The 27,224-nt window shown below is 39.1% G+C and overlaps 4 protein-coding genes, 1 long non-coding RNA gene and 2 other non-coding genes across 7 annotated transcripts; 4 read left to right on the forward strand and 3 right to left on the reverse strand.

The window, feature by feature from the left end:
• Positions 1–9,932: 9,932 nt before the first annotated feature.
• Positions 9,933–12,229, forward strand: LOC103404599 (F-box protein SKIP8). The gene is made up of 3 exons (XM_008343527.4): positions 9,933–10,744; positions 11,397–11,593; positions 11,796–12,229. Exons 1-3 carry the CDS (start codon positions 10,286–10,288, stop codon positions 12,046–12,048), a joined length of 909 nt encoding a protein of 302 aa, XP_008341749.1. The 5' UTR covers positions 9,933–10,285; the 3' UTR covers positions 12,049–12,229.
• A 643-nt stretch (positions 12,230–12,872) lies between these two features.
• Positions 12,873–12,944, forward strand: TRNAQ-CUG (transfer RNA glutamine (anticodon CUG)). The gene has a single exon. It is a non-coding gene; the product is annotated as a tRNA-Gln (tRNA).
• Positions 12,945–15,282: 2,338 nt separating this feature from the next.
• On the forward strand, positions 15,283–16,948 carry LOC103404616 (RNA polymerase II transcriptional coactivator KELP). The gene is made up of 3 exons (XM_008343544.4): positions 15,283–15,723; positions 15,852–15,957; positions 16,576–16,948. The coding sequence occupies exons 1-3, from the start codon at positions 15,436–15,438 to the stop codon at positions 16,665–16,667; spliced, it is 486 nt and encodes a 161-aa protein (XP_008341766.1). The 5' UTR covers positions 15,283–15,435; the 3' UTR covers positions 16,668–16,948.
• A 416-nt stretch (positions 16,949–17,364) lies between these two features.
• LOC139191218 (uncharacterized) lies at positions 17,365–18,108 on the reverse strand. The gene has a single exon (XM_070811791.1). The coding sequence runs from the start codon at positions 18,106–18,108 to the stop codon at positions 17,365–17,367; it is 744 nt and encodes a 247-aa protein (XP_070667892.1).
• A 2,997-nt stretch (positions 18,109–21,105) lies between these two features.
• LOC139191523 (uncharacterized) lies at positions 21,106–22,139 on the forward strand. Its single transcript, XR_011575580.1, has 2 exons — positions 21,106–21,371; positions 21,859–22,139. It is a non-coding gene; the product is annotated as an uncharacterized lncRNA (long non-coding RNA).
• Positions 22,140–22,313: 174 nt separating this feature from the next.
• TRNAC-GCA (transfer RNA cysteine (anticodon GCA)) lies at positions 22,314–22,385 on the reverse strand. The gene has a single exon. It is a non-coding gene; the product is annotated as a tRNA-Cys (tRNA).
• A 1,774-nt stretch (positions 22,386–24,159) lies between these two features.
• LOC103404624 (B2 protein-like) lies at positions 24,160–26,822 on the reverse strand. Its single transcript, XM_008343550.4, has 4 exons — positions 25,482–26,822; positions 25,193–25,293; positions 24,788–24,982; positions 24,160–24,547 (listed from the first exon to the last, which is right to left on the reverse strand). The coding sequence occupies exons 1-4, from the start codon at positions 26,302–26,304 to the stop codon at positions 24,506–24,508; spliced, it is 1,161 nt and encodes a 386-aa protein (XP_008341772.1). The 5' UTR covers positions 26,305–26,822; the 3' UTR covers positions 24,160–24,505.
• Between the last annotated feature and the right edge of the window lie 402 nt (positions 26,823–27,224).

Below are 27,224 nucleotides of genomic sequence, written 5' to 3' on the forward strand. Positions count from 1 at the left end.
ATGTAGAATCACGTTATACCATTTTTAAGCATTGAAATCCACTAGAATTTACCTGAGGAAGCTCGATAATCCGATCAACTTCAAAACTAGATATCCCGAGGTCCAAATTTATCTAATGAACCACCCCGAGCCTCCTTAGGACCTCCTAAAGCTCTCTATGAGCTTGGAATTCCCTGAAACCAACATATTTACGTCCATATGAATAGTGACCAAAATCGGGGCTAGGGTTTCTATGTGAAATCGAAGGTTTCCTTACCTGAAATTGATACCTTTGAACTTGTAGGGTCCTCACGAACACAATGGTACCATTTTCTTCCTCGATCTATGAGGTTTGAGAGCTCCTTGGTGTTTGTCCGTACAAGAAGAAGAAGGAGAGAGATAGAGTTTGAGAAAGGAAAGAGAGAGCACAGGAAGAAGAGAGAATGAGTAAGTGTGGTATGTGTGTGTGATCCACGTGGTCACCAATTCAAGACCACATAACAACCTCTAAGTCTCAATATGTCACACATACACACTGCCAGTTTCCCATTCAAGGATAAAGCTGTCATTTTACATTACTGATAAATGAATTTCGGGACGGGCTGTGACAATCTCCCCACCTTATAAAATTTCATCCTCGAATTTATACATAACAAATACATCAACTAATAATCATAAAATAAGCGTGGATACATCTCTCTCATCCGATCCTTTGTCTCCCAAGTAGCTTCTTCCATTGAATGATTTCTCCATAATACTTTCACCAAGCGTACAGTCTTATTCCTTAATTTCTTATCCTTCCAATCCAAAAGAGTCACTGGTTCCTCATCATAAGTCAAGTTCGAATTGATTTCCAAAGGTTGAGGAGGAATCACATGTGAAGGATCTGAAACATAATGTCGAAGCATCGAAACATGAAACACATCGTGCACCTTGGACAACTCTGGAGGCAACTCAAGCCTGTAAGCAACCTCACCGACTCGTTCGGTGATCATATATGGTCCAATGTACCTAGGACTCAATTTTCCTTTCTTTCCAAATCGTACAACACCTTTCCAAGGTGATAGCTTCAGAAATACCCAATCACCTTCATTATACTTCCGATCAGTGGCATGCTTGTCTGCTAAGCTCTTTTGTCGATCATGGGCCGCTTTCAGGTTAGACTTAATTACCTGAATATTTTGAGTAGTCACATCCACAATCTCAGGGCCCACTAAAACTCTTTCGCCAACCTCTGACCAACATAGAGGCGTACGACAAGATTTCCCGTAAAGTGCCTCAAATGGTGCCATACCAATACTCGAATGATAACTGTTGTTGTAGGCGAACTCCATCAAATCCAAACAATCATGCCAACTATCTCCAAACTACAGCACTGAAGATCTCAACATATCCTCTAATGTTTGAATAGTCATCTCAGATTGTCTATCAGTCTGAGGGTGATATGCCATACTAAAGCAATCTCGTACCAAGGGCTTCCTGGAATGTTGTCTAGAGCTTGGAAGTAAATCTAGGATCCCAATCTGAAATAATATTAACTGGCACACCATGGTACTTCACAATCTGTGATATAAACAACTTAGCTAATCAGCTTAACGAATACTTCTCCCTCACTGGAATAAAATGCACTGACTTAGTACGCCGATCAACTATCACCCAAATGCCGTCATAACCATTATGTGTACGAGGAAGCTTGTACACAAAATCCATAGTAATATTTTCCCATTTCCACTGTGGAACGGGAAGTGGCTGCATCAACCCAAACGACCTTTTCCTTTCAGCTTTAACCTGTTGACAAATGACACACCTACTCACATATTCGGCAATTTCCCTTTTCATAGCCGGCCAATAATAATGGTCTAATGGTATATAATCAACTAGCTTAGCCTAGCTAGCTAATTGCACAAATGATAGACTTTGTGAGCAGGAAAAAGCACCCCAAATGGAATGTTGTGGCTTATTATTTGAAAGATTGAAGAGGCCAAGCTTGATGAGGGTTATAACTTGGGAAAAATAATTAACATGTACATATATATAAATGTATCTTCATTAAACAAATCAGCTTTCTAGTTTTTGCAGAAAGCTGATGTGATCATTTAATTAAGCATTTTGCATGTTAGGGTTTGGAAACTATTATGTATTTTTCCCATAAATGTCATTGTGTTTGATCACCAGTGGTTGTTGCTCTGTCTCCAGTTCGGGTCAAAGTGACCCAACACCAGAGTTACTAAGTGGCACCAAGTCGGCCCATGCCGAGTCGGTGGCTGACCTCACTACAACTTTTTCATCAAGTCGGGTGCCCTGATCTACCAGGCGTGTTAATAGCCAAGAACGACACGAGGCTATGCCAACCTCCTGTTGATGCCCCTGAGGCCATTGTCGATTTGGCCACCATGAGCCCGGAGGGAGACAGAGAACTCCCAGTCGAGAAAAAGATCGCGGTGCAAGGGATCTGTAGAGATTTTTCCTCGAAATGGATCACATGCATAACGCAAAACAAGATTGTAGTCGACTACAACCCATTCCATCGGCAAGCAAGCCTGAAAGTCCACAGCTTGTTCACTCCCGGCATAGGTGCCATCATCCGCACTATGTGCCCCATGCTCGCCCCTTCATGACAAAAGTTATCCCTTAATGTGTAGGAGGAGATGATGAGATAGATCTCAGTAAGTACGAAAATTTTTTAATTTATTATTTTTATTACTTTTACTTGTTTAATGTATTTTTTATACTAATACACTTATTTTTTGTGTATTTTATGTTAACTTCTCCATCAACATGGAGCGCCCGGGTATATCCGAGTATATAAACTGAGTATGGACTTGATGGTATAAGGAGTGGAAGTACAAACTGCCCATGTACTCCCAAACTTTTTCATCTTCTGCTAAAGCTCTTAGTGATCCACCTTCCCCGGGCACGGGTCTGCTGTCCCCAAAATAAATGTCTCCTTGGTGTCTCTTCGGTAATTTTGCGACACCTGTCCAACACTTAACAGAGAATTAACATTGTTAAGTCCCCTTAACAAACCTCCCCCTCTATTATTTCTTCGTTTGCAACCACAGGTTAAAGCAAAACCACTTTTTCAGTTTTCATTCTTGCCGTCTCCTTTAGAAATTGATATATATTGGAAACTCAAATTCCACAATTTCAGATTCAAACAGAATGTTTTCCAATCTTTCCAGTTGACCCAACCCATCCTGAGTTGCTTGACTTATTGCATCTTAATTTTATGTCAATTCTGATAACAAATTTTTTTATTCCCTTCCAATTTGCGAAAATGTGTGTTGCTTGAGAGAGATTAACGATAACTGAAAAATTGATTGATGGAGAGATAAAACGAGTTTGAAATTGAAATATTGAAAGATACAATGACTTGTTTTGACAAGTTCGTTGAGATTAGCATAGTGGATGTTCCTGGTGGCGTGTGCTCGTAGTTGGTGGCCAAGCCATTTGAATTGAAATTGTCGTTTTGAATTGTGGGCTCTCGCTGGCGGCAATGAAGTGTGGAGGAGTAGGTGGGGTCACATAGGTATATAAACACAACACTGTTTTGTTGATGATACGAAGAACAAGGCGGCTGGAAGATATGGAGGATGAGTTCATCGAAATGGTTCTGGTACCAGTGGGTGCCTTCATAAGAGAGGACTTAAATGTTCGAACAAAAAAAAAAAGATTTAACAGTGGTAATTATCTGGTAAGTGTTGGACAGGTGTCGTAATATTAAATAAGAGACATGAAGGAGACCTATATTTTAGGGATAGCAGACCTATGCCCACCTTCCCCACCCTCTCCCCCCCTGCGAGTTTGTGGAGAGGAAGGTCGAATGGGAATGGTTGTGCGATCATTTTCAAAGCCCTGAGTTTCAGGTAATTAAGTTTCTTTTAAAATTTAATTCGAATCTTATGTTTTTTTAATTTTAATTTTTTTAAATTTAATTAATTTTTTTAATTCACTGAGGAAATCAGCACGAAATAAGGCTAACCGAGAAGCAAAGTCGTACTTTCATCACTATGGTTCTCGACCCCTCATTTTCAGGGTTAAGGAACGACATGAGAATGGCTCCCTTTTCAGGAAGTCGAGGCTTGGGGAATACACATTTCAATTATGGAAACAAGGTGGTTAACAACATTTAAGTATTCCGTTCAAAATATAATTTCAAAATTCAGTACATTTAAAAATTTTAAAATTATGATCGATAAAATTAATTTTTTTTTCTATTGGCTTCTATGTCGTAGAAGAAGGACGAGTACCTCGCCAACCTTTCCCATAAACAACTGGATACATGATTCAATGAAGGAGCTGATACCTAATCCAAAGATATCTCTACAATTGCTCATGAACGAGGTTGGGTGACAGAAACGCAAAGAGATGCACAGCTTAGGAGTGGGTCGAGTTTGAGACCTCGAGGATCTTCTACATCTAGCTCTCAGACTTCAAACGAGACGTATTCCAAACTCCAGCAGCTAGTGTTGGAGTTAGTGGCCTTCGGTTAGTAAGAAGAAGAAACTTGGAAGGAAGAGCACCATCAAGAAGTTGCACACCTGTGAGACGAAGCGCAACGCTAGGAGATGGGGAGTTGAAGCGTTACATTGCTGGGATAGTCCAAGCAATAATAGCTTCTAAAATTAGCTTCCTTAATCCTTTAAGTGACCTTCAGCCGCCATCTCACCAACCACCCAGTAGTAGTTAGCAATGTCTGAAATTTCAATATTATCGATAATATCGTTTTTGTGAGACACCGATATTTTCACACGTATCCACTGAAATATCGTCCAAATATCACGATATTAACGATAATATCGATAATATCGCAATATTAGCGATAATATCATGATATTTTAGGCTGGTGCGAATCGGAGACGAACGCCGGAGCTTCTACAGCTCCGGCCGACTGTAAAAGAGCACCCTAGACTCCGATCTAGGTATCAGAATGAAATACAAGACGAGATGAATGTTTTTATAACTTTCGTTTGCCGTGAAACGGTCGGAGGTGTTCGGAAAATTCCTCAACACTCATGGCCTCGCCGGAAAGTTCCTGGGTTCCACAGTCCTAGCTGAACCAAGAGAAAGGGAGAGAAAAACGAGGTTTAGATGGTGATGATGATGCCGTTGACGGAGTACTACGAAGGGCGTAGAGGGCGTAGAGGTCACGGAAGATGGAGACGGCGCTGACTAGGCGAAAGACGCAGACGAGGAGGAAGGTGGGGGAGGAGCAGAAGGCCATGTGGGAGAAGGATCGAGAGACTGAGGTCTCTGTGCGTGTGTATGGGAGAAGGGAGAAGAGAGAAGGATCGAGAGATCTCTATGTGTGTGTGTGGGAGCAGGAAGAAGGGAGAAGAGATAATGATAGAGAAAGAGAGACTGAGGTCTCTGTGTGCATGTGTGGTAGCGTGTGATGTGAGAGTCTCTGACTCTGTGTGTGTGTGTGTGGTGGGTGGCATGTGAGAAAAAAAGAGCATCCAAATAATTCAAAACCCTGACAACTTTTACAACTTGTACAATTTTTTACAAGACAAAAATAATGGTGGTTTCATCAAGATTCAAAACTGTGTGCCACGCATGATATTCTTTCACATTCTTAGAGGTGGAGTATCAGATCATCACACATTTTTTGACCCTTCGAAAATTGAAAAACCTCTATTACACGTTTTCGTTTCTTCTTCTTCCCTTAGCCCTTTCAGAGCCATTCCAGATTCATTCCAGAGCCATTTCAGAGCTTCAAATTGAATAAATGGATCTGTAGCTCGCGCCACTCCAAATTAAATGTTAAATACCTTCTTTCTCTCTCATTTATTCACAGACGGCAAGCTTCAAAGGATCGTCGAGGTTTTCCTGCTACGTACGACATCAAAAGTTCCAGATTTGTTACATTTGTGTAATTATTATTTTATTGTTGCTTCACGCAGATTCTACTTGGCCTTTACACAAAGGGTTCCATGTTTAAGGTAAGTTTACGAACTTATATTTATATTATTGTAATTTATACAACAACAAAAAAAATTTGTGTGGACCCGTGCATGTGATCTAAGAACCAAATAATACTTGCATGTTAATTTTTTGAAGTAATTAAGTAATGTTGTATAATTATTCCCTAGAATAATTTTAATATGTTTAATGTTATTTATATTTTATTATCAAATTGGATTATTATTCATTAATATTAGGTTTTATTATTCCATATTATTTTTATAATTACTTAAATTCTTACAATTATTTTCTTTACTTCCTATTTAATACTTCCTATTTAATTCTTCTATAGAATAATTTTACTTCCTATTTTCTTTACTTCCTATTTAATATGTTTCCGTCACTACTATATTTTTTGGCCAAAAAATAATTGCCTAATTTTCATGAAAATAGGTACGTTTAAGATGTCCAGTGGAGTTACTAAACGTGATCCAGCTTGGGAACATGGAGACCCAATAGACGGAAACAAACATAACACAATTTGCAAATATTGTGGTTGGGTAATGAAGAGTGGCGAAGTGACACGACTTAAGTACCATCTTAGTGGATTAGATCCAGGAAATAATGTCCAACGATGCAATAATGTCACCCTATAAGTGAAGGCATTCATCACCACATTATTAAAAAAAATAAAAAACAGCATAAGGAAAAGATAACACATGGAATGGAAAATATTCGAGCTGGGCTATGAGGAGAAGTCATTGACCAAGCGGTTGACAGTGATAATGATGACGATGAGGACGGATGTGATGATGACATGAGACCTGAAGAACGACGCAGTTTCAAACAAGCATTACGTACCTCCAAACAGTCAGCATGGGAAAGAGAACACCTTCATAAAATTCCTAATAGAGCACAAGGTTCCGGGACAGTGGTGGTGCACAAATGAGATGGGGAGCAAGTGTTAGAGAATCACAACCAACACCACTAATAACCCCAAGTTTATATAAGTCATCCAAAGCACGTCAAAAAAGTGTTTGGAGTTATTTCACTGGAGGTAATGTGAAGGAGGGAATGTGGCGTCTAATTACCAAGTTCTTTATCTATGAAAATGTCCATGCTGAGAAGGCATCATCACATCATTTCAAAAATATGGTATTGGGATGTCAATAGGCCAGTGTTGGAGTACAACCTCCCACTCCCTATTAGGTAAGAAACAAATATTTGGAAATGGAGTATAAAGACATTGGCGAGTATGTTAACAAGTTCAAGTCAAAGTGGGAAACTAATGGTTGCACAATCATGTGTGACAGATGGACTTGCCCGACCAAATTGTCTATCATAAACTTCATGGTATAATTCAAGGGAAAGATAATTTTTTTTGAAGTCTGTTGATGCTTCAGACCATATAAAGAACTACAAGTATATTTACAAATTATTGAGGGATGTAATCATGGAGGTGGGATAGCATAATGTTGTCTAAGTCGTGACCGACAATGGTTCTGCATTTGTCAAAGCTGGAAAAAAGTTAATGAAGCATCATAATGTGTTTTGGACATCATGTGCAGCACATTGTATTGATCTCATGTTTGAGGCAATGAGGAAGAAAAAGAATATTGCTACTGTCGTAAAAAGAGCTAGAATGATCACAAATTATATTTACAATCACGGTTGGTTGTTGGCAAAGATGCGTGAATTTTGCAAAGGATAAATTATTCGTCCAGCTACCACTCGATTCGCCACCAACTATATTGCATTAGACAGCATACTTAAGAAGAAAGCAGGGTTGAAGCAATTATTCACTAGTGACGATTGAGCTAACCACAATTTAAACCGCTCAAATGCAGGTCATATGGTGGAAAGTATAGTGCTTGATCATGCTTTTTGGACTTAATCAGAACATGTGTGCCAAGTGTTTGAACCTCTTTACAAAGTTTTACAGATCGTTGACATAGAAGTGTATCCTACTATGGGGGTAATATATGAGTTGATGCGTGTAGTGAAGGATGACTTGGAAAGAAAACATGGTGCAAGGTGGGTCATAAAGATAATTGATGACCGATGGTATAAAACATTATACCACGATTTGCATGCAGCAGGTATAAATTATGTCATAATTTGCAATTCATTTCTTTAGTTGCATAAGTATTATTTCTCTTATTAAAGTATGTGTTTCTTTGAACATCATATTATTTGAATCCTCGATACCAATACAAACCTGGGTGTTGGAAATGATGGTACCCTTATACATGATGTACATAATATATACTCTAAATTAGACCTTGCATCACCAGCAGTTCGCCAATTTGGAAAAGAGGTTCACAATTACTTAAATTATAATAATTACATTGTTGGATTAAACTAACACGATTTATTGAATTCAGCTAACATGGTTTAAAGATGCAAGAAGAACTTTTGGAGAACCAACATCAGTTGCTGCTTGAACAAAAATGTCTCCTAGTGAGTGTAAACATATTTCATTATCAGTTTATAATAGAATTTGTTGGAGTTATTAGGCTTATCAACATTGTTTTTCATTATAGCTGAATGGTGGATCATGTATGAGACTGATGCACCAATTGTGAGAAAGTTAGCAATTAATGTATTATCACAAACAGCTTCCTTATCTGCTTGTGAAAAAAAATTGGAGTACATTTGCACTCATACACACAAAGCAAAGAAATAGGTTGGCTCATAGTCGGTTGGAAAAATTAGTTTATTGCTACTACAATATGAAGCTTCAAATTCGAGATAAGGAAGCATAAATAGATCATGTCGACCGTGGTGACCCACGAGATGTGTTTGATATTGTTGTTGAATATGATGATACAGAGGGTAACCAACTTTATCAATGGATTAGACCTCTTCATTTAAATGATGATGAAGGCAACCCAGCTCCCAAAGTTGCTGAATAAGCACGTAATGAAGGGATAAATGTAGAAATAGTATTAGATGAGGAGGTTGGATCTAGCAGCACTGACTATTTGGAATAACTTTTGCACCCAAGACCAAGAAACACTGGAATTCCACCTTCTTCCAATCCTACACAACCACAAGATCATGCTGATACTAATGATAGCTCTACTACAAGATTAGGAGACTCACCTACCACCGGAGGTAGGAATGATGAAGGATACAGTGGAGCTGGAGGTAGTGGTGGATATGGAAACTATGTTGGACCACCTCCTGGATTTATGAGCCTCTTCACTGGTGAGGCAAACTTCATGCATGCAACACAGGATGAGGACCATGGCAGTAAGCGGGCAGGACTAGGAATTGGTGCCATAGAGAAGGTCTATACTTATAAAGAAAAAGGCAAGGGGATTTTGTCAAGTCAAGAAGATGACTCGTTATTTATAACTTCGGACTCTGTTGGAGTGGAAAGTAGTAACTATGGTTATACTCATAACCAACCATTTCCCTACCCTTCATATCTCATTCTTGTTGGGATGGAATTGAGCGACTCATAGAAAGAATCCGAGACTCAATCTTCAAATGATTTTGCTAATAGACAACGTTAACCAATCTCAGATCCATATGGGTGGCATGTTAACAATTACATGCAAAACTATTTTGGGAATTTATCATTTGATGACTACTCTTCACAATGCACTTACTATACACATAGAGATGATGAAGATAGTGAAAATTTTGAACCTTATAGGAACTCTATGTGGTACTAAGTCACTCATGTATTTTACCATGCAATGTATAAAGTGTAAAATATTGTACTAATTCATTATATATAAATGATTATGGTGTGTTTAAACTTCTTTAATTAGTTACTACATATTTTCTACACTTACAATGTTTACCAGCTCGCTATATAATCAACTTAAATTAGTTAAATTCATCATGCAATGCATTTCCTTTCAATTTTTTGTGATAAACTAATAGATAATTGACTAAATAAACATCCTGCAAAGTTTCAATAAATTTTTTTAAGTTTTTCTTACAATTCCCGTGGTTTTTATTCAATTTTTATCGATATTTCCATGTTTTTAGACTACCAATATTTTCGATATCATCGATATTTTATAGTTTGATTCTTACCAATCCATTTTCATCACAGGGCTAAATATAGCAAATTTCCCATTTTCTTTTAATATTTGACCCGGTACTCACGGTTCGAGTTCATTCTCCAGAGCTCAGTCCGTTACGACTCGCGACTCACCAACTCACCAACTCACAACCAACCCCTCTTTCTCTCTTTCCACACTTTATCTCTGCAAAACTTCAATCTCCTCGGAATTTTCTAGGGTTTTTCAAACCTGAACCCGGCGAGCCAAAACGGCGCAGTTTCGCCCCCACCAGCAGACGGAGCACACCCTTTTCGTGGACCTCGCACCACCAGATTTCTAGGGTTTTTCATGTTCTGCAGAGCTTTCATGTCTTATGAATGGAGATTATTTCCCTCACTCTCTCGTCTCCTCAAACCTTCTTTGTAGCCCTAATTTTCACTCTTCTCTCATTTTTCCTTGCCCTCCTCGCCGTCCGATTACTCCCCGACAAATCCAAATCGGGCGGCGCTGCCTCTGCCACCTCGTCGTCGAGTGGAAGCGGGAAGGTCTGCACTTGCTCTGCTCGTCACCGGGAAGAGGTCTCCGATTCGGGGGCCGTAAGCGCGCCGCACTTGAACGGCGGGACGGGTACGGACGTGACGGAGAAGCCGACGACGACGGCGGCCGTACTGGAACGGCAGACGGGCGCGTCGATGATGGAGCAGCTGGTTCCGGAGATTACGACGCATGCCCTTAGCTATCTGGACTACCCGAGCCTATGTAGGCTTTCGATGACCAATTCGCTCATGCGGAAGGCCGCCAATGACGATAATGCTTGGAAGGCACTTTACCATAAGGTATGTGATTACTGAATTTGAATTGCATTTGAAGTATTTGAATTTGGGTGTTTGTTGGAATTTGATTTGAAGGCAAGGTGGTTGCCAATTGAAGGGATTAGTGTGTTTGGTTGCCGAGAAAATGTGGGAAAATTGGGACCCTTTATGCATCTCTATCAATCGAAAATCCATTGTGATTGTGTTTATAGTATTGGAACAATGGAATTGGGTCCCTGCATGTTACTTATGATACATTTTCTAACTTGGGAATGTGGTTTGACATGTGGGATGAGATTATGCTCTTGTATGGCCACTTTTGGTACATTATGGGTGCCTGAGAGATTACAAGATTAAACCATTTTATTTTCTTTTGGTGTCAGTTTCGGTTAATGGATATCCTTGGATTCAGTCTCCATATTATGGACGCATGATTCTTTAAATGATGAAATTCCTTCAATTTAAGCTTCCTAATGTGCAACCGTTTTGGTTTATGGATAACATGGGATTTAGCCCGAGAGATTGCTCGTCGAGACAGGTGCTGAGTTTAATTTGGAAGCAGCAATTTTGTCCGTCTTTGAAACCCTAATCCATGCCCCTTTTTTTATTTTTGGCATCCGATACCAAAAACATTTTGTAAGAATATTTTGTTATGGGTTTTCAAATTTTCTTTCAGGACTTCACATTGGAACAGGATAGCGTGACACCAGTTAATGGATGGAAAGCTTACTACGCTGCTACAAGAGTGATTGTGAATATCAATACCGAATTCTTTAACCATATCCGAGGAAGGTCACTTCCAGAAATGAGTCGTTTATGGTTGAATGCAGATTATGTGAAGTGTGTTCATGCCTCTGGAGAACTCTTTTCAGGGTAAGATGCCTCATTTGTGTGCAACGCTGTACAACAGCTGCATTTCTTTTATGACTGTTTTCTTCTGTTAAGTTCGTCCAAGTGATTGTGAAATTTTGTTTCTTCTTTCGTGTTAAGTTCGTCCAAGGAAGGAAACTTTGGTTTGTAGTTTGCACCTTATTAATATGACACCAGAGCTAAGTCGTTTTTGCTTCCTATTTAGGTATAATGCTGTTATACAGAGTTGGCAACTAGCATTTAATTGGGAGCAAGGGGTGAACTTTCAGATTCGAGATGTGTGTGCCCGGGTTCTGACAGATATGGCTTGGGTTACCATGAAAACCTTTGTTGAAATCGACACTGGGCTATTCAGTGTGACTAACGTCTATGAGTTCCATAACGGGCGATGGTACATGGTGCATCATCATAGCTCTGTGATGGATGGAGAGGGAGAACAGCAGATTGTGCAGGGGTAACAAAGAAGGGAAGATACGATGATACCGATTATATAACATAATACTAGTTTTAAGAAAATAGTGGTTTCGATTGCGGTAGAAAGTCGATTTAACTTTCGCTATATTTTCTCTGGAAAGATGCTTTCAATTTTTCCAACCTCAGTTTTGGTTGTTTTCTGGTCAAGAGGTTACCATTTCCTTTTCTCTTTCTGTTATTGCTATTATCATAATTGTTCATAATTTGTTTTTGCGAAATTAATTAGTTGGGTATGAAAATGAGTTTGTGCGAGTGAGACGCTGAGATGCATATACATGAGGATTTCCCAAGATTTCCGTCTTGGGGCATCCTAGTATTTTTCAGTTCTTTGTCAATGAAAGATGATCCATAATCCGATGTTTTCTTAACAAAAAAAGGGCTAATGAAAGGTTGAGAGAATTTAGAATTAGAGAAAGCAAGGAAAGCTAGTGAATTTAAAATGAAAGTTAAGAGGTGGAATGATTCTTGCGCATGTTTAAACGCATGCAACTAAAAAAATTAAGCAATTCTAATACCTATTCCCTGTAATGGTCTGTGAATGTTGAAAACATGGACTGGAGATATGTGTTGAGTGTCAAGACCTGATTAATTAGTAACGAGTTTTGCAGCTTAAAACGAGGATGATCAATTAAAGCTCAATCGAAACACTATTTTTTCTGTGCGTGCTTCTGTTGAGTTACCATGTTGTATTGTTGTGCGTGATTTTGTCAGGTTTTGGTGAATTTAACCATGATTCCGAAAAGCAAGATAAAAGGGGTTGTCAGAGTAAATGAATAAATATAATAAGGTGAAGTAAAGAAGCATCTGAGGTTCCATGGTCTAGCGGTTAGGACATTAGACTCTGAATCTAGTAACCCGAGTTCAAATCTCGGTGGAACCTCCATTCTTTTTTTTTTTCCCACTTTTTCTAATATCAAATATTTTTGGTCCGAAAACAAAAAATGAAAGAGTGGGAAGGAAATTATCCAGCCCTCTCACTTCCCTCACACCACCACCACCACCACCACCACCAAGACATGGCTGCAATTCCATCCCTCCACAGCAACAATTCTCATCATAACCTCCTCCCCATTTTTAAATCTTCCATCCTTCCGTATTCACCTTCCTCACCTTCCTCAGTTGCAGAAGATCATGATTCCCTACAGCTGCCCAATCACCATCCCCCACTCAACAGCTGCCCCTCAGGTACTCCAAATCTTTCACCTCATTTTATCACAAACCCACCAATTTTAACTTTTATTTCTTCCACTACCTCATGTAATGACACTACTCTCTTCTCGCACCATCCCATGGCTCACAACTTCCGGATTCCTCGCACAAGAATCTCTCCTAAAAAAGGAAAAACTTTTCTTTTCATAGTAGCTAACATATTTTGGATGTGGTTTATATAAATGAGATTAATACTTTTACCACTTTGAGGTGAGAACATCACAACCAAGGAAGAAAATATCGGTAATATCGGAAATATCGGTAGTCCGAAAACACGGAAATATCAATGGAAATATCGGGATAATATCGATATCGATAAAAATTACATGGAAACCACAGAAATTGTAAGAAAAACTTGGAAATTTTTATTGAAACTTTGCAGGATGTTTATTTAGTCAATTATCTATTAGTTTATCACAAAAAAATGGAAGTAAATGCATTGCATGATGGATTTAACATTATCAAGTTGATTATATAGCGAGCTGACAAACATTGTGAGTGTAGAAAACATGTAGTAATTAATGAAAGAAGTCTAAACACACCATAATCATTTATATATAATGAATTAGTACAATATTTTACACTTTATACATTGCATGGTAAGATACATGAGTGACTTAGTACCACATAGAGTTCCTGTGAGGTTCAAAATTTTCACTATCTTCATCATCTCTATGTGTAGAGTGAGTGTATTGTGAAGAGTAGTTATCAAATGATAAATCCCCAAAATAGTTTTGCATGTAATTGTTAACATGCCACCCATATGGATCCGAGATTGGTTGACGTTGTCTATAAGCAAAATCATTTGAAGATTGAGTCTCGGATTGTTTCCATGAGTCGCTCGATTCCATCCCAACAGGAATAGGATATGAATGGTAGGGAAATGGTTGGTTATGAGTATTACCATAGTTACTACTTCCCACTCCAACAGAGTCCGAAGTTCTAGATAACGAGTCATCTTCTTGACTTGAGAAAATCCCCTTGCCTCTTTCTCTGCGAGTATAGTCCTTCCCTATGGCACCAATTCCTGGTCCTGCCCGCCTACTGCCATGGTCATCATCCTGTGTTGCATGCGTGAAGTTTGCCTCACCAGTGAAGGGGCTCATAAATTCGGGAGGTGGTCCATAATAGTTTCCATATCCACCACCACTACCTCCAGCTCCACTACCTCCAGCTCCACTATGTCCTTCATCATTCCCACCTCTGGTGGTAGGTAAGTCTCCTGATCTTGTACTAAAGCTATCATTAGTATCAGCACGATGTTGTGGCTGTGTAGGATTGGAAGAAGGTGGAATTCCAATGTTTCTTGGTCTTGGGCGCAAAAGTTCTTCCAAAGAGTCAGCGCTGCTAGATCCCACCTACAGCTGCCCAATCACCATCCCCCACTCAACAGCTGCCCCTCAGGTACTCCAAATCTTTCACCTCATTTTATCACAAACCCACCAGTTTTAACTTTTATTTCTTCCACTACCTCATGTAATGACACTACTCTCTTCTCTCACCATCCCATGGCTCACAACTTCCGGATTCCTCGCACAAGAATCTCTCCTAAAAAAGGAAAAACTTTTTTTTTCATAGTAGCTAACATATTTTGGATGTGGTTTATATAAATGAGATTAATACTTTTACCACTTTGAGGTGAGAACATCACAACAATGTGATGAAAGTAAGCATATGATCCACTCAGTGTATCCTAATTTCATATTTTTGTGAGGACATCCTATTGATGACAAGACCACTCGTTCCTACCCAAATTTTTCTTCAAAGTAAAAAGTCGTAAAATGCTATCATTTAATATTACGGTCTAGTAGTATTCTTCTTCACTTGTAAGTGAGAAGCCTTAGTTCGATTTTTGTCGAATGAGAATTTGAACCACATTATTGCTAACTCATTGTAAGGCTAAACCCATCCCCTTCGCCTTAGTGTAGAAAATATCGTCTGTTTAGAAGAAGAAAAAAAAAAGGTCAGTAAAATGCTTTTACACTTGGACCAGTAAAATAGTGAAACGTGGGTGCATAACTGTACTCCATTGCGCACGGATAAAACGGCACCCCCAAATATACAAGAACACGGGCCCACAATGACACAGAGCTTCCCCAATTAAGCCAAAAAGAAGAAAACTCATAGATTTTTCTGCGCCACAACCGAAAATAAAATTAAAAATGGAAGCCGAAACGGAGCAGAAAATCGAGGAAACGGTGCGGAGAATCCTGGAGGAATCGGACATGGACGAGATGACGGAGTTCAAGATTCGGAAGCAGGCGTCCCAAGAGCTGGAGCTCGACCTCTCCAAGCCCCCATACAAGGCGTTCGTCAAGCAGGTCGTCCAGTCCTTCCTCGACGAGCAGAATCAGAAGGAACAAGAAGCAGCGCAGAAGGACCAAAACCCAGAAGCCGATGGTGCACAGGAACGGGAGTACGATGATAACGGCGATCTCGTGATTTGCAGGGTCAGCTTTTTCTGTTTGTTTTCGGAGAAAATTTGAATGGAATGGATTTTCTGTTGTTGGGTTTTTATTTTTTTGTGTTTTTGTTTAATGGGGTTTTGTGGTTTCTGGGTTATGATTGTGATATGCAGCTCTCGGCAAAGAGGAAGGTGACGCTTCAGGAATTCAGGGGGAAGAATTTGGTGTCGATTAGGGAGTTTTACTTTAAAGATGGGAAAGAGCTTCCTACTGCCAAAGGTGATTTACTTAACTTTAATCCGATTATTAGCAGCTTCTAATTCTCTGTATTTATATCAGGAAATGATTTGAGTTTGTAGCTGCAAGTTCTGATTGTAGAGGTTAATTACTATTCATTTGTATGGACTTGTTGATGGATGATGCAATGCCATCATTTTCGCATCATATTGAGTAATCGTGTTGTGATTAGCTTTTGTTTCGTGTTTACATTACTTTTGAATGCATTCCTGGGCTTCATTTTGTACAATCTGACTCGAGAATGTGTTCCTTTTGGCTAACATAAGTTATGGGTTTGCTCGTCGACTTGGTAGTAAAGGATCAGTGAGGGAATATGAAGAAAGAGGCCGAGTATCAAACTGGTCATAGTAAACTACCAATGCTAATTGCTCTACTTCGTTTTGTGCATTGTTTGTTTACAGTCAGTGATGGTAGCAGTAGAGTGGCTTTCAGTCACTTTTTTTCCTTATATTTTTCATACCCCTTTCTCCCTGATTACCTTTGCACCGAAATTGAGCGAAATATTGCTTGTTTCTAGATTTCTTAAGCGTTGGATGTATGGATACCGGTGACGGTCTTTAGTTTGTCTACCGTGGTATTTATGTAAACTTCTGTCTGCAGGAATAAGCTTGACAGAGGAGCAATGGTCAGTCTTCAAGAAGAATGTACCTGCTATAGAGAAGGCCATTAGTAAGATGGAGTCAAGAATCTAGTGAGAATATAGCATCTGGAAATTTCAAAATCCTTTTTAATCTATATTACGTTGTTTGTTGTGATGAAATGACTTGGCTTAGGCTTTGGGGCTTCAAATTGGTCACTTGATGTCAGAATATGTTGTTTAGAACTCAAATACTGCTGTCATGTTTCTAATTAGCCCATCATGTTACGAAAACAACCTGTTGTGATCTCTGTTATCTACCGAAAGTTTGTAGTTTATCTTTGAAACCCTAAGTAGAATGTCCTAGCTGATATGAAGTGTGTTGTTCAATTGTTATATGCTATCTCCCCTGTTTAGTTCAAGCATTCCAACAAGGAAGAAAAGCTAGGAGGAAATAAGTAAAACATAAATGGAGGATGCTTTTTTCCTTCGTCTTTTCGAGGATTAAGGAGTTATCTGAAAAAAAAAAAGAAAAAAAAAAGAAAAACACAGACAGCAATACTCATACACATCGAACCGTTCATAAATCCCTTGCCTTCGTCATATGTACAGAATACTAATACAAAGTTCACAAGGTAATCGAACATAATAACTAAATTGATGTTCTCAATCAAGCCAAAAAGTAGTTTTTTTAGCCCTCTAAAACATTGATTTGCCCTTAAAAATCTGAAAAATACTGGGTCAGAGAAGTATGATGTTTCATATGACCCAGCCTTTGTCCTTTCCAGGACCAGGGTCAGTGGGAGGCACCCTTAAAACAAGTTGGAGAAGTTAGACTTCCTCCAACCACCACCTCCTCCCCAAGGGCTCTTTGTCTTCTTTGGAGTGCTTGCCCAGCCTCCACTTGCAGCCATCCTCATCGTCTCAATCAACGCCCCAGCATCGCCATTTTCGGAAAATAACTCCTCCAATTGCTTAGTCTCGATCACCAGCTTCACCCTCCAAACCCCGTCTCCACCAGAAGGCAGCACCTCAAGAGCCGATGACCCTTTCGCCAAATTCTCCACGAAATCTGATCCTGCACAAAATGACTTCTTCACTGGCTCAGCTTCAGCAGCCTCCATGACTCCAACTTCTGATCCTGCACCACATGACATCTTCACAGGCTCACGTTCTGCAGCCTTCTCCAGGACTTCAACTCCAAGACCTGATAACCCGTTCACCAAATTCTCCATGAAATCGGATTCTGCACCAAATGACTTCTCCACAGGCTCAGCTTCTGCAGCCACCGGTTTCTCAGCAACCCGATTTCGGCAAAAGGGTTGGTCTGCCTTCAGTGGAAGAAGGTAGTACTGGCCACTAGTAAGGGTTTCTTGGTCAGACATTGGCAAGGCGGCCTTGCCTTGTTGGAAAATGCCATAGCGTGGAAAACCAGTGAGGATTTCAGCAGCTAGTATAGGGCCTTTAAATTCTAGGACACCCCCAGAATCTGTAAGAACCCTAATAGATTTAGGACACTCCCCAGTGGTTCCTTTGAGAGAAGAACAATTCCCCATTTGTGAAATTATTTTTCCCACCTATGGCCACAATTTCAGTGCCCGTATATATTTAAGGTTTTGGAATCTTTTGGCAAGATATTAGTGGACAAACATTGGATTGGAGGGTTGTCAGAAGAGATACAGATTGTGTTTTTGTTCAAAATATGTAAATGGATGCATGTGAAATTTTGGACCGTTGGGACAATTATTTTAGGGTCAAATTTCGAGTTGATCCAAGGCGAAGGAACCGAGTAAGAGGTAGAGTCGTGAGTTAAAATAATAGTAGGAAAATACACACACACACATGTAATATATGTAGCATCTCTTGAAATTAGGTTGTCAATTTTGCAAATATGTTCAATGTATCAGCATCACGGGTTGAATAGAAGGGTGCATCTATTTAGCATCTCCGAAAGAAGCTCTAAATTTCTATTAAATTAGTTTGAGTAGTGATTCACACACTTTTTCATTTGTTTGAATAATACTTGACTACTCAAAGAATAAGTAGAAGATCCTACTCAAAACTTTTCGTTTTTTATTCATAAACCTCCATGTTTATATAAGAGCAGTTTATATTATAAATCACTTTCTAAAGATCTTGTCTACAAAAAATCAATTAAAACTAAAATTATTTAGTCATCCAATTGTATAAGAACCAATGGATGGAAATGGTAACAACAATACGAATTGTCTATCTATTTGTTACAGTTGATTGAATTAACGACCTTAGTTTTAATTCATTGTTTGCAGAGATGATATTTACAAAGTAATTTATAATATGAACAACTTCGATTTTTAGCACAAAGTTCTGTAAATCAGACACGAAAATTTTTGAGTAGAAGTTCTTACTCATTCTTAAGTAGCCAAACATTGCTCCTTTTGTTTATCTGCATACCATGAAAAAACATAAACATATTCATCTATATGTTGGAGCTGAAGAGGTAAAACAATAAATAGACAAATTTAGGTTAAAGATATATAGCTCATGTTTTCGAGTTTCAATTTTTTTTTTTTTAAACAAACGATATTATCTACATTAAGGGAGAGGAGATGAACATAACCTCACAATGAATCAGCAATAATGTAATTCAAATTCGCTTTTGGTGAGAATCAAGATGAACTTTAAGTTTTAAAATAAAAACGAGTAAAGCATGCAAAGAGAATAGTAATAAGTACCAGAGCTGTATTTGGCACAGTGGCGAAGTGAACAACCAAGTTTGCAGAAATGAATAGTCTGATCCACAACGGTTGCAGCCTCAGCCGTTCCACTCATGTTTTAACTTTTCTTCAACGCATTCTGCAGTGAGAGGCAAACCGCAATCTCGAAGACATCTTTCGAGACATTTTCCGTCCACTGCTAGTGTAGGTCTGGTGCTTAAGAGAGAGATTATCATCATAATCACCACAAAGCTTGTATGGGCGACGCCATTCAACTTTATTTTGATAAATTTCGAACTTAAAAGTCAATATTTGACGGTTTACTATAATTTTCAAAAAGTTAGTGTGCCAATCCAGGAGCCCAGGGACACCTTTATACAGGTTTCACTGTCTTGACAATATGTAATTTTAATCCCTTCATGTGTATAAGGAAGCTACTTAAAGTTTACATATTAACAGAAAGATTAGGTAAACAAGTAAAAATTTATTTTGAAATTCGTAGTAACATCTTTGAACGGATATGTTTAAGATAATGCTAAGATCACATTTTTGCACCACACCACCGTATGTGACAGTATATGTGAACATGCCACATCAATTTTTTGCACCACACAACCTTAGATTTGTATTAATTGGTGCATGATACCGAATAATTTCTCTCAAATCTCAATATTGTTGTCGAACTACGGAAGCAAATCGAAAAGATAGTGAACTGTATAAGTCACAGACCCATGCCGGGCTTGCCGTGGAAGCAGGGATTTGTAAGTCGTCATTTACTGATGACATTCTGAAAGCTAAAAAACCTAGCAAATTCACTCAACCAAAGTTCAAACTGTTTGAAGGCATGACTGACCATGTCAAACACATTTACGATTTCCGGCAACAAATGGTTCTCAAAGGGGATGATGAAGCTCTTCTATGCAAGTTTTTCGCCTCAAGCCTTTCGGGATCACTCCTAATTTAGTTCAGGCAGTTGAAACTAAAATCCATTGCAATTTCACAGAACTTTACAAGGGCGTTAATATCTCAATATAGCGAAAAAAGGATGCCACAGTTTTGTTCAGCACAAAGCAGGATATGTAAACGGTTGCATGTGAAATGTTGGACATTGGTACCAATTATTTATTTTAGGGTCAAATTTTAGTTGATCCAAGGCAAAGGAATAGAATAAGAGTTTGATTTGTGGATTTGTTTTTGCCTACAAATGTTAGGTGTTTGGTTTTTAGTCCGTATAAATTATAGGCATCTGTTTGGCTCTTCAATTTGACGAACATGTTCAATGTATCAGTATCACAAGGAAAATAGTGAGAAGTTTCGATAATTTAACGTGCAGTTTTGACCTGAGTTTTGATTAACTAAAATGAGGAATCAAATTTGAGACTTATGTAAAAGTGAATGCTAATATAATAACCAATTCAATTTCAAGTACTTTTATACAGAGATAAAATTTGTTATAGGAGTTTTGAGCACACAAGAGTAAAGAGTTTGAGGTCCCCCAAGTAAATGGAGCGACAACGCAATGAAGTGAATGCATTCAATTAGGGGTGGGTACGGGCAGGCCCTAAATTTAGAGACACTGTACCAAACTCATTTGGGAAGAAAAAAAAAAAGGTCGGGGCAGAACAGATCGTATTATTTTGAAAATAGGACTGGACTTAACCCAAACGGACCAGTTCCTACGGGTCCACAGGTCTTTGAAATACACGTTTTTCTAAAGTGCAGATCTTATGTGCCGACCAAATATGGTCCATTGAATATAATTTGAATGGTGGAAAACGATTTTTTTCCAACTTAAACTCTTCCTCTCCCCAACAGCAATTACCATTCTTAAAGATGTTGTCCCCCTTGCCCAAAACTCTCTCGAAAACGATTCCAAAAAAATTTCAGACTTCCTCCCTGTTCGAAACTCAATCGAAGTTGTCTCGTGCTTGTCGTTTCCAGCCGGCGTTCAAAACTCAGTCAACTTCATCACCACACGGTTGAAACTCAAGCGAAGTTTGTTCGAACTTTTTTCCAGTCGGTTCAACCGAAAGGAAATGGTGCTTGCTTCCTTCGAGTCGCATTTAGAGTCCTTGCACAATACTCGACGTCATACTTTTTCCTCAAAGTCAATTTGAAATTTGGTGAGTTTGGAAATTTGATACCCTATAAATAAACATTGCTACTTCCGTTGAACTTGATTAATTAGTTAAGTGTTTAGGGTTAATTATGCATGTCCGTTGATGAAATTAGTTGAAATTTGGGGAGATATTTGGAATTTTTGGAAAATTTGGGTGCGATATGTGGTTATGAAGTGTTGTTGATAGGTTGTGTATAGGGGCTATTCGTTAACTTTTGTTTTGTTGAATGAGTCGGGCACATTTGAGAGGATGATGAAGCTGTCACATGTGGAGAGAGGGGTGGGGTGGAAAGCGTGCGACGGGTGTGGTGGGACCAGGTTTGTGCCATGTATAGAGTGTGGTGGGAGTTATAGGGTGGTGGTTGGGGATAAGGGAGTAGGATTCTCTCCCCTTCCCTCTCTTGTTCTCACACTTTCCTTTTTGTGTTTTTCTCTTGATAAAAAATTCAAAATAAGATGTTGACGTGACTTAATTCATACCGTTTAAATAGGAGGGAAATGAAGGGAAGAGAAATTAGACGGAGAGAGAATCCTACTATGGGGATAAGAGGGAGAGGTGCCCCCAAGTGTAACGAGGATGGGTTGGTCCACTACGCAGCTTGACTGTCCTCTTACTCCAATTCGTAATGTGGTTTGACACGAGAAAAGCATACTCACGATGGGAATTCTCATTGTGGTCAATTATATACAATTTGATATTTCTAGCGTTATTGGCATAACGCGTGATTGCATGAGATATAATCATAATGACATTTGTTGTAATTTCTCATCTACATAGTGTTGTGTATGTTGGAGTTTAAACTATCTTTTTCTCCTAATGCTGTCTTAGGTTTTGTATTGGTGTTAATAAATATACAATTTCTCGTAAATTGATTTGTAAATTATGGCAAAAACAACTAAAGAAAGATGATGACTAAATACAAAAAAAAAAAGTATAAACCAAAGGAGGGCCCAACCGGGTTCGAACCGGTGACCTCTTGATCTGCAGTCAAATGCTCTACCACTGAGCTATGGACCCTTGTTGATCTAACTGTTCCAATTAACTCTATTTACCCAAAACCACTAATTGACCTATTGTTGGTTCCGACTAGAGGAAAAAGAGAGAGGAGAGTGACGCGTGCGACTATGAACACCGAAGAAATGGACAGCCTTCCAATTTGTAGCCATCTGTTCCAAGAATCCATGACAAAATTTAAGGTCTTAAACGTGAAGTTGTGTCTACGAATTCAATATGCTAAAATTTACCAACATTAATCCATATGATTGGACGATAATTAACGGGTGACAAGGTGACGCATAATAACCGACTCATGTAATATAATGTTTGATAAAAGTCTTATTTAATAGAAAAGATTAACCGGCCCGCGTGAAACAATCAACATTCTGGACGTTCAACTTCAAGGTAGCGCACCCCTTTGGACTTTAGAATCTGGATTATCAACTATCAATATATCCAAGCCTATTCAATCGTTTCTGTCACGTTTTGGAGTCAATATTTTTGTTTTTCCAGAGCAGAGACTCGAGAGCCAGTCAAATTACTACATAAATTACGTTATCATAGTAACGTTCACGATACCAACTAAAGAAATAACAAGGATTCAAGAATAGAGAAAGAAAATGGGATAAGATGGGGCGAGTGTGAGAATACGAGGAAAAAGTTTCATGTCGGTGAATGATCAAACTATGCAAGTGCTTATAAGAAATTGAGCAACTCTTCACATTTCAACTTCATTCATGGTATCAGAGCAGGTTAGCCTATATATGAAGTCTAATGGTCACATGTGATCCATGCCACTTCATTTGCGTTGCTTACATATTAGGTTTGAAAATTTCTCACAAGTTTTAATCATCTAACGCAATCTAGAGATAGGCCGACACTTACTCTGGATCCAAAGTGAATATAACAGTACATCTGACCTTACACATGAAACTGATCCTGGCTCGAACAGTACAAATAAAGGAAACGTCATATAGACATTCATGATGAGCAGATATAACACAAGTATGAACATGTCATAGTTTGTAAACGCAACTAATAATAAAATGATAAGGTACAAGACCTTTATTGTTTCTTAAGTAAGATATGACATTACATACCTTCAATCATAACGCAACTAAAAAAACTAATTAACATATTATTAAGGCAAAGACTCACTCACAGATACTAAGTTCGAAATGTTGCTCAAACTAGGGAGGACTAGGTCGCCGATAACAACCGTACCTAAACATATATAGAGAACTAACCATACAATAGAGTAAACTGACTTATTATTTTAGCATATTCCCGCAGTGCTCGTAGTTACATACGATTAAACGCAAACGAAACGTCGTGTATTGAACAAGTTATGCACGTTTCAAGACAAGAGACAGAATTGTAATGCCGCGCTACATTTTTCTTCCAAAAATTTCTAGGCTGTCAGCTTTGCAGCATACTACAGACTTCGCCACTGGTTCGGACTGGTTGCAAGTTGCAACAGGCAAGTGGCGCATTTGTTTAATATGTGTCTATGAGCTTATAATGTGTGTCAATGTGTCTACAAGCTTTAGGTGCCTCATCTCGCGAAACTAACGAGTAGTCATTGTTCTGTCCCAGCATAAGGATGTTGCTGATAAAGATCAAGGGGATTAAAGTGCATCATAGTGCAGCTCGGATTGAAGCAAAGTGTTCTTAGTTTAAATGTTGAGGCTTATAAGCCATTTGTAATGGACGGTCTAGATTAAAATCATTACATTCAAATTTATTAAAAACAACATGATCTTGCTAAGTAAAAAATGCAGTAACACAGGTAGTATTTCGATAATCCAAGTTCTTTCCATCCCTCATATTCCATCATAAGGATTCCGTTCTCATCATCTGGACTTGCTTATACATTGCAAGAGAAAAACAATAAGGACAAAAGCATAATTATATATGGGCTCCTTGCAAAGGATTATACATATAGTTATATTATTATACACACTATTTTTATATGTATATATTCACCATCTTCTGATTGATTCTTCTAAAACTCTTCCCAGATTCTCAACGCACTATATCCATATTTGGTGCCAAGTAAGCCCTATGGTTCACTATTCTCTCTTTTCTTCACTAACTTCATATCTTGTATTTTATGTGCGGCCTTTGTATTTTGTTGTTGTTCAAGGGTTTTGGTCTGCAAATATATCCAACAGAGACAGTGCCTGCAGAATTGTACAAACATACATTAATACATGCAACTCGCTATATAATCCGACGACAATCAATGTGCAACATTCTATGGTGAGAAGTGGTGTTACTAATCCAAACACGTGTATATTCGTTAATACGAAAAACACACATAAAATCGTTGTCAACCCGTACTGTAATACATGGATTGGCAACAAGAGTGTTATCATCACACAAATGTGCCAAGTAGTAAGTTTTGGTTATGTGGGCATTACCTCGGGTACGCTAAGTTCAAGTCGGAATTTAGGGCCGTCGTAGTGGTGAAGAATTGGCCTGAACGAGTCCTCTTCGAGTGGCTCACAAACTTTCCGAGTAAAAACTCGAACCTGAGCTGGAAAGCGTGACTCGCCGGGACACTTCTTGTCCTCCCAGGCCGATGGATCAAAGTTGGTCCCTCCAAAACTCGCAGCCTAAACATTAACACGCAAGAAAGGTTGTTAGGTTTTATAGCAAATATTGGGTAAAACTAGTGGTTGGTACGTTTTTTCCAAACAAAGAATATAAACCTCCGTCTAGAAGTTTGGCCAAAAGTTGAATAGAACAGGTAAATTCCACTCCAACTACTTCAAGAAAAAATAAAAAGTCCAATGGGCAGATGTCAGCTGCAGAGGAATACAAACCTCAAAAATTCCATGGAGTTGGTGGGTGGAGTAGTTGTAGAGGAACAGGGGCAACCCCGGAGTTATCGCCCTTACTGAATCACGATATCGTGGAGGCAATCCTGCAAATTCACAATAATTTTTAGATCCAAACCCTACCTAATAATAAAGAAAATTAAAAAAAAATTACTTTTTTTTTGTAGAAAAATAAAAAAGAACACCAAATATTGTTAGGCTACAAAGAAAAAATTAATTGAGCAAAAATATGATGGGAAAAAAAATTAATAAAAATTAGAGGGGAATGGCATACCAAAAAGCTCCCTCTTGAGATTCTCTTGCATGGTATCATTGTTGCAGACAAAGATGTACCCACCAATGGTCTCATTTCTAGGCAGAGACTCGGCCGGCGGAAGCGTCTTAAACCTCTTATCCACGCCACTCTTGCCATCCTTGTTATTGTCATCGCCGCCGCCGCCGGATTTCTTCTTACCGGGATTGCTGTTGCTGTTGTTCTTCTTCCCAGTTTTCCCGCCATGAATCTGATCTTCCTCGTGGGCCTTGTTCTTGTACGGCTTCAAATTCATAAAGTTGTTGTTGTTGTTGTGAATTGCAGGCTTGGAGTAAATCCCCTTGTTGAAACCGCCATTGAGACCAACGGCGCTATTCTGCGACCCGGCAGCGCCGCCGAGTTTCCACCCGTCGTTGAAAGCGTTGTTGAAGTCCGAAGCTTTTGGGTTGAAGCTGTTCCATCTGTTGTCGTTGAAGTCCGAAGCCTTTGGGTTGAAGCTATTCCATCTGTTGTCGTTGAATCCGTTGTTCAACTCCGAAGCTTTCGGCTTGAAGCTATTCCATCCGTCATTGGAACTGCCGTTGGCGTCGGAAAACGCCGCTTTCGGCTTCAGATTGTCGACCCACGAGTCGTTGAACCCGTTGAAATCGGACCCTTTCGGGGTCAAATTAACTATCGGACTCACTTCTCCGCCGACCTTTATATCGAAATTCCTCCTCTCATCAGGCCTCTTGCTGTACGAATTGCTCCAAATCGAATCGTTGATGTTCAGATTTGCGAAATTGGAGCCTTGGACTCGAAGCTGATCGCTGAACTGCCAAAACGACTGTTGGTTGTTCTCCATTTTTGTATCAAAATTCGATTAAAAACTACAAATCGCGATCTGGGTTTTTGGGAACACTGAAAAAATCGATCTGGGTAATTGAAAGATTAGAATTTTATGCAGTATGCATGGAGATTCAGAAGACTGCGTAGATAGAAAAACAGGGGAGGTGAGAAGATGTGAGGGGAGAAGTGTGGAGTGGATTGCTAAATAAAGGGGATAATTTATTTACTATTGGGATCGTAAGAGGAGGAAATTTCTGAGAGTTAAAGGGGTTTGAAGATTGCGTGTTGATTTGTCAAAGGCAGACATATACAAATATTTTTTAATTAACTTTTTCGAAACGAAATTGGAAGAAAATCACAAAATAACTTTTTATTTTCGTGAGATTATTGAGTTTGAACTAAAAGGTTTGGGTGATGATGTTAGGTGATGACAGCATAAACGCGTTGAGAAGTGGGAGGTGATGTGGCAGATGGAGAGGAGGAGAGAGAAAGTGAGGAGTGAGAGTGGAGCGGGGTTGGATTTTGTCGCGGTTTCTAGAAGGTGTAGGAGGTCCGGTGGAATTTGGGAGAGTTCATACTAGTGAAGTTGTGTTCATTGCTTGGGAGCGAAGACTTGGACAAAATGGAAAATAGACACGGAGGACGCGTAATAGTGTGCGTATACATCAAATGTATGACTTGGCCTTGCGGTTTACACGTCTAAATCAAGACTCTACACGTGAAGGGTTTCATTTGGAGCTAAGATATGGTGGATTGTCATCTGGTGACGGATTGAGAATTGGTGATGGATTGAGAATTCTAACATTGAATGGTTTTAATCGAGGTACTCTAAATGCTAGTTGGGTATCGGACTAAGGCCTAGGGCCTATGCCTCTAGACTCTCAACATGGTTTAGGCAGGGTTAACGGACTAGACAGGTTTAAGTAAATTTATTAT

Source organism: Malus domestica, chromosome 14, assembly GCF_042453785.1.
Source record: "Malus domestica chromosome 14, GDT2T_hap1".
Classification (NCBI taxonomy): Eukaryota; Viridiplantae; Streptophyta; class Magnoliopsida; order Rosales; family Rosaceae; genus Malus; species Malus domestica.

Bases quoted from the DNA above. Each gene is read 5' to 3' on its own strand.
- LOC103404599 (XM_008343527.4), top strand. From the start codon at position 10,286: ATGGAGATTATTTCCCTCACTCTCTCGTCTCCTCAAACCTTCTTTGTA. The intron at 10,745-11,396 runs GTATGTGATTAC...ATTTTCTTTCAG, and splicing joins GGAAGGCACTTTACCATAAG to GACTTCACATTGGAACAGGA. The intron at 11,594-11,795 runs GTAAGATGCCTC...CTTCCTATTTAG, and splicing joins TCTGGAGAACTCTTTTCAGG to GTATAATGCTGTTATACAGA.
- LOC103404624 (XM_008343550.4), bottom strand. From the start codon at position 26,304: ATGGAGAACAACCAACAGTCGTTTTGGCAGTTCAGCGATCAGCTTCGA. The intron at 25,294-25,481 runs GTATGCCATTCC...GTGAATTTGCAG, and splicing joins TCTCAAGAGGGAGCTTTTTG to GATTGCCTCCACGATATCGT. The intron at 24,548-24,787 runs GTAATGCCCACA...ACAATTCTGCAG, and splicing joins TTGAACTTAGCGTACCCGAG to GCACTGTCTCTGTTGGATAT.
- LOC103404616 (XM_008343544.4), top strand. From the start codon at position 15,436: ATGGAAGCCGAAACGGAGCAGAAAATCGAGGAAACGGTGCGGAGAATC. The intron at 15,724-15,851 runs GTCAGCTTTTTC...TGTGATATGCAG, and splicing joins GCGATCTCGTGATTTGCAGG to CTCTCGGCAAAGAGGAAGGT. The intron at 15,958-16,575 runs GTGATTTACTTA...TTCTGTCTGCAG, and splicing joins AGAGCTTCCTACTGCCAAAG to GAATAAGCTTGACAGAGGAG.
- LOC139191218 (XM_070811791.1), bottom strand. From the start codon at position 18,108: ATGGGGAATTGTTCTTCTCTCAAAGGAACCACTGGGGAGTGTCCTAAA.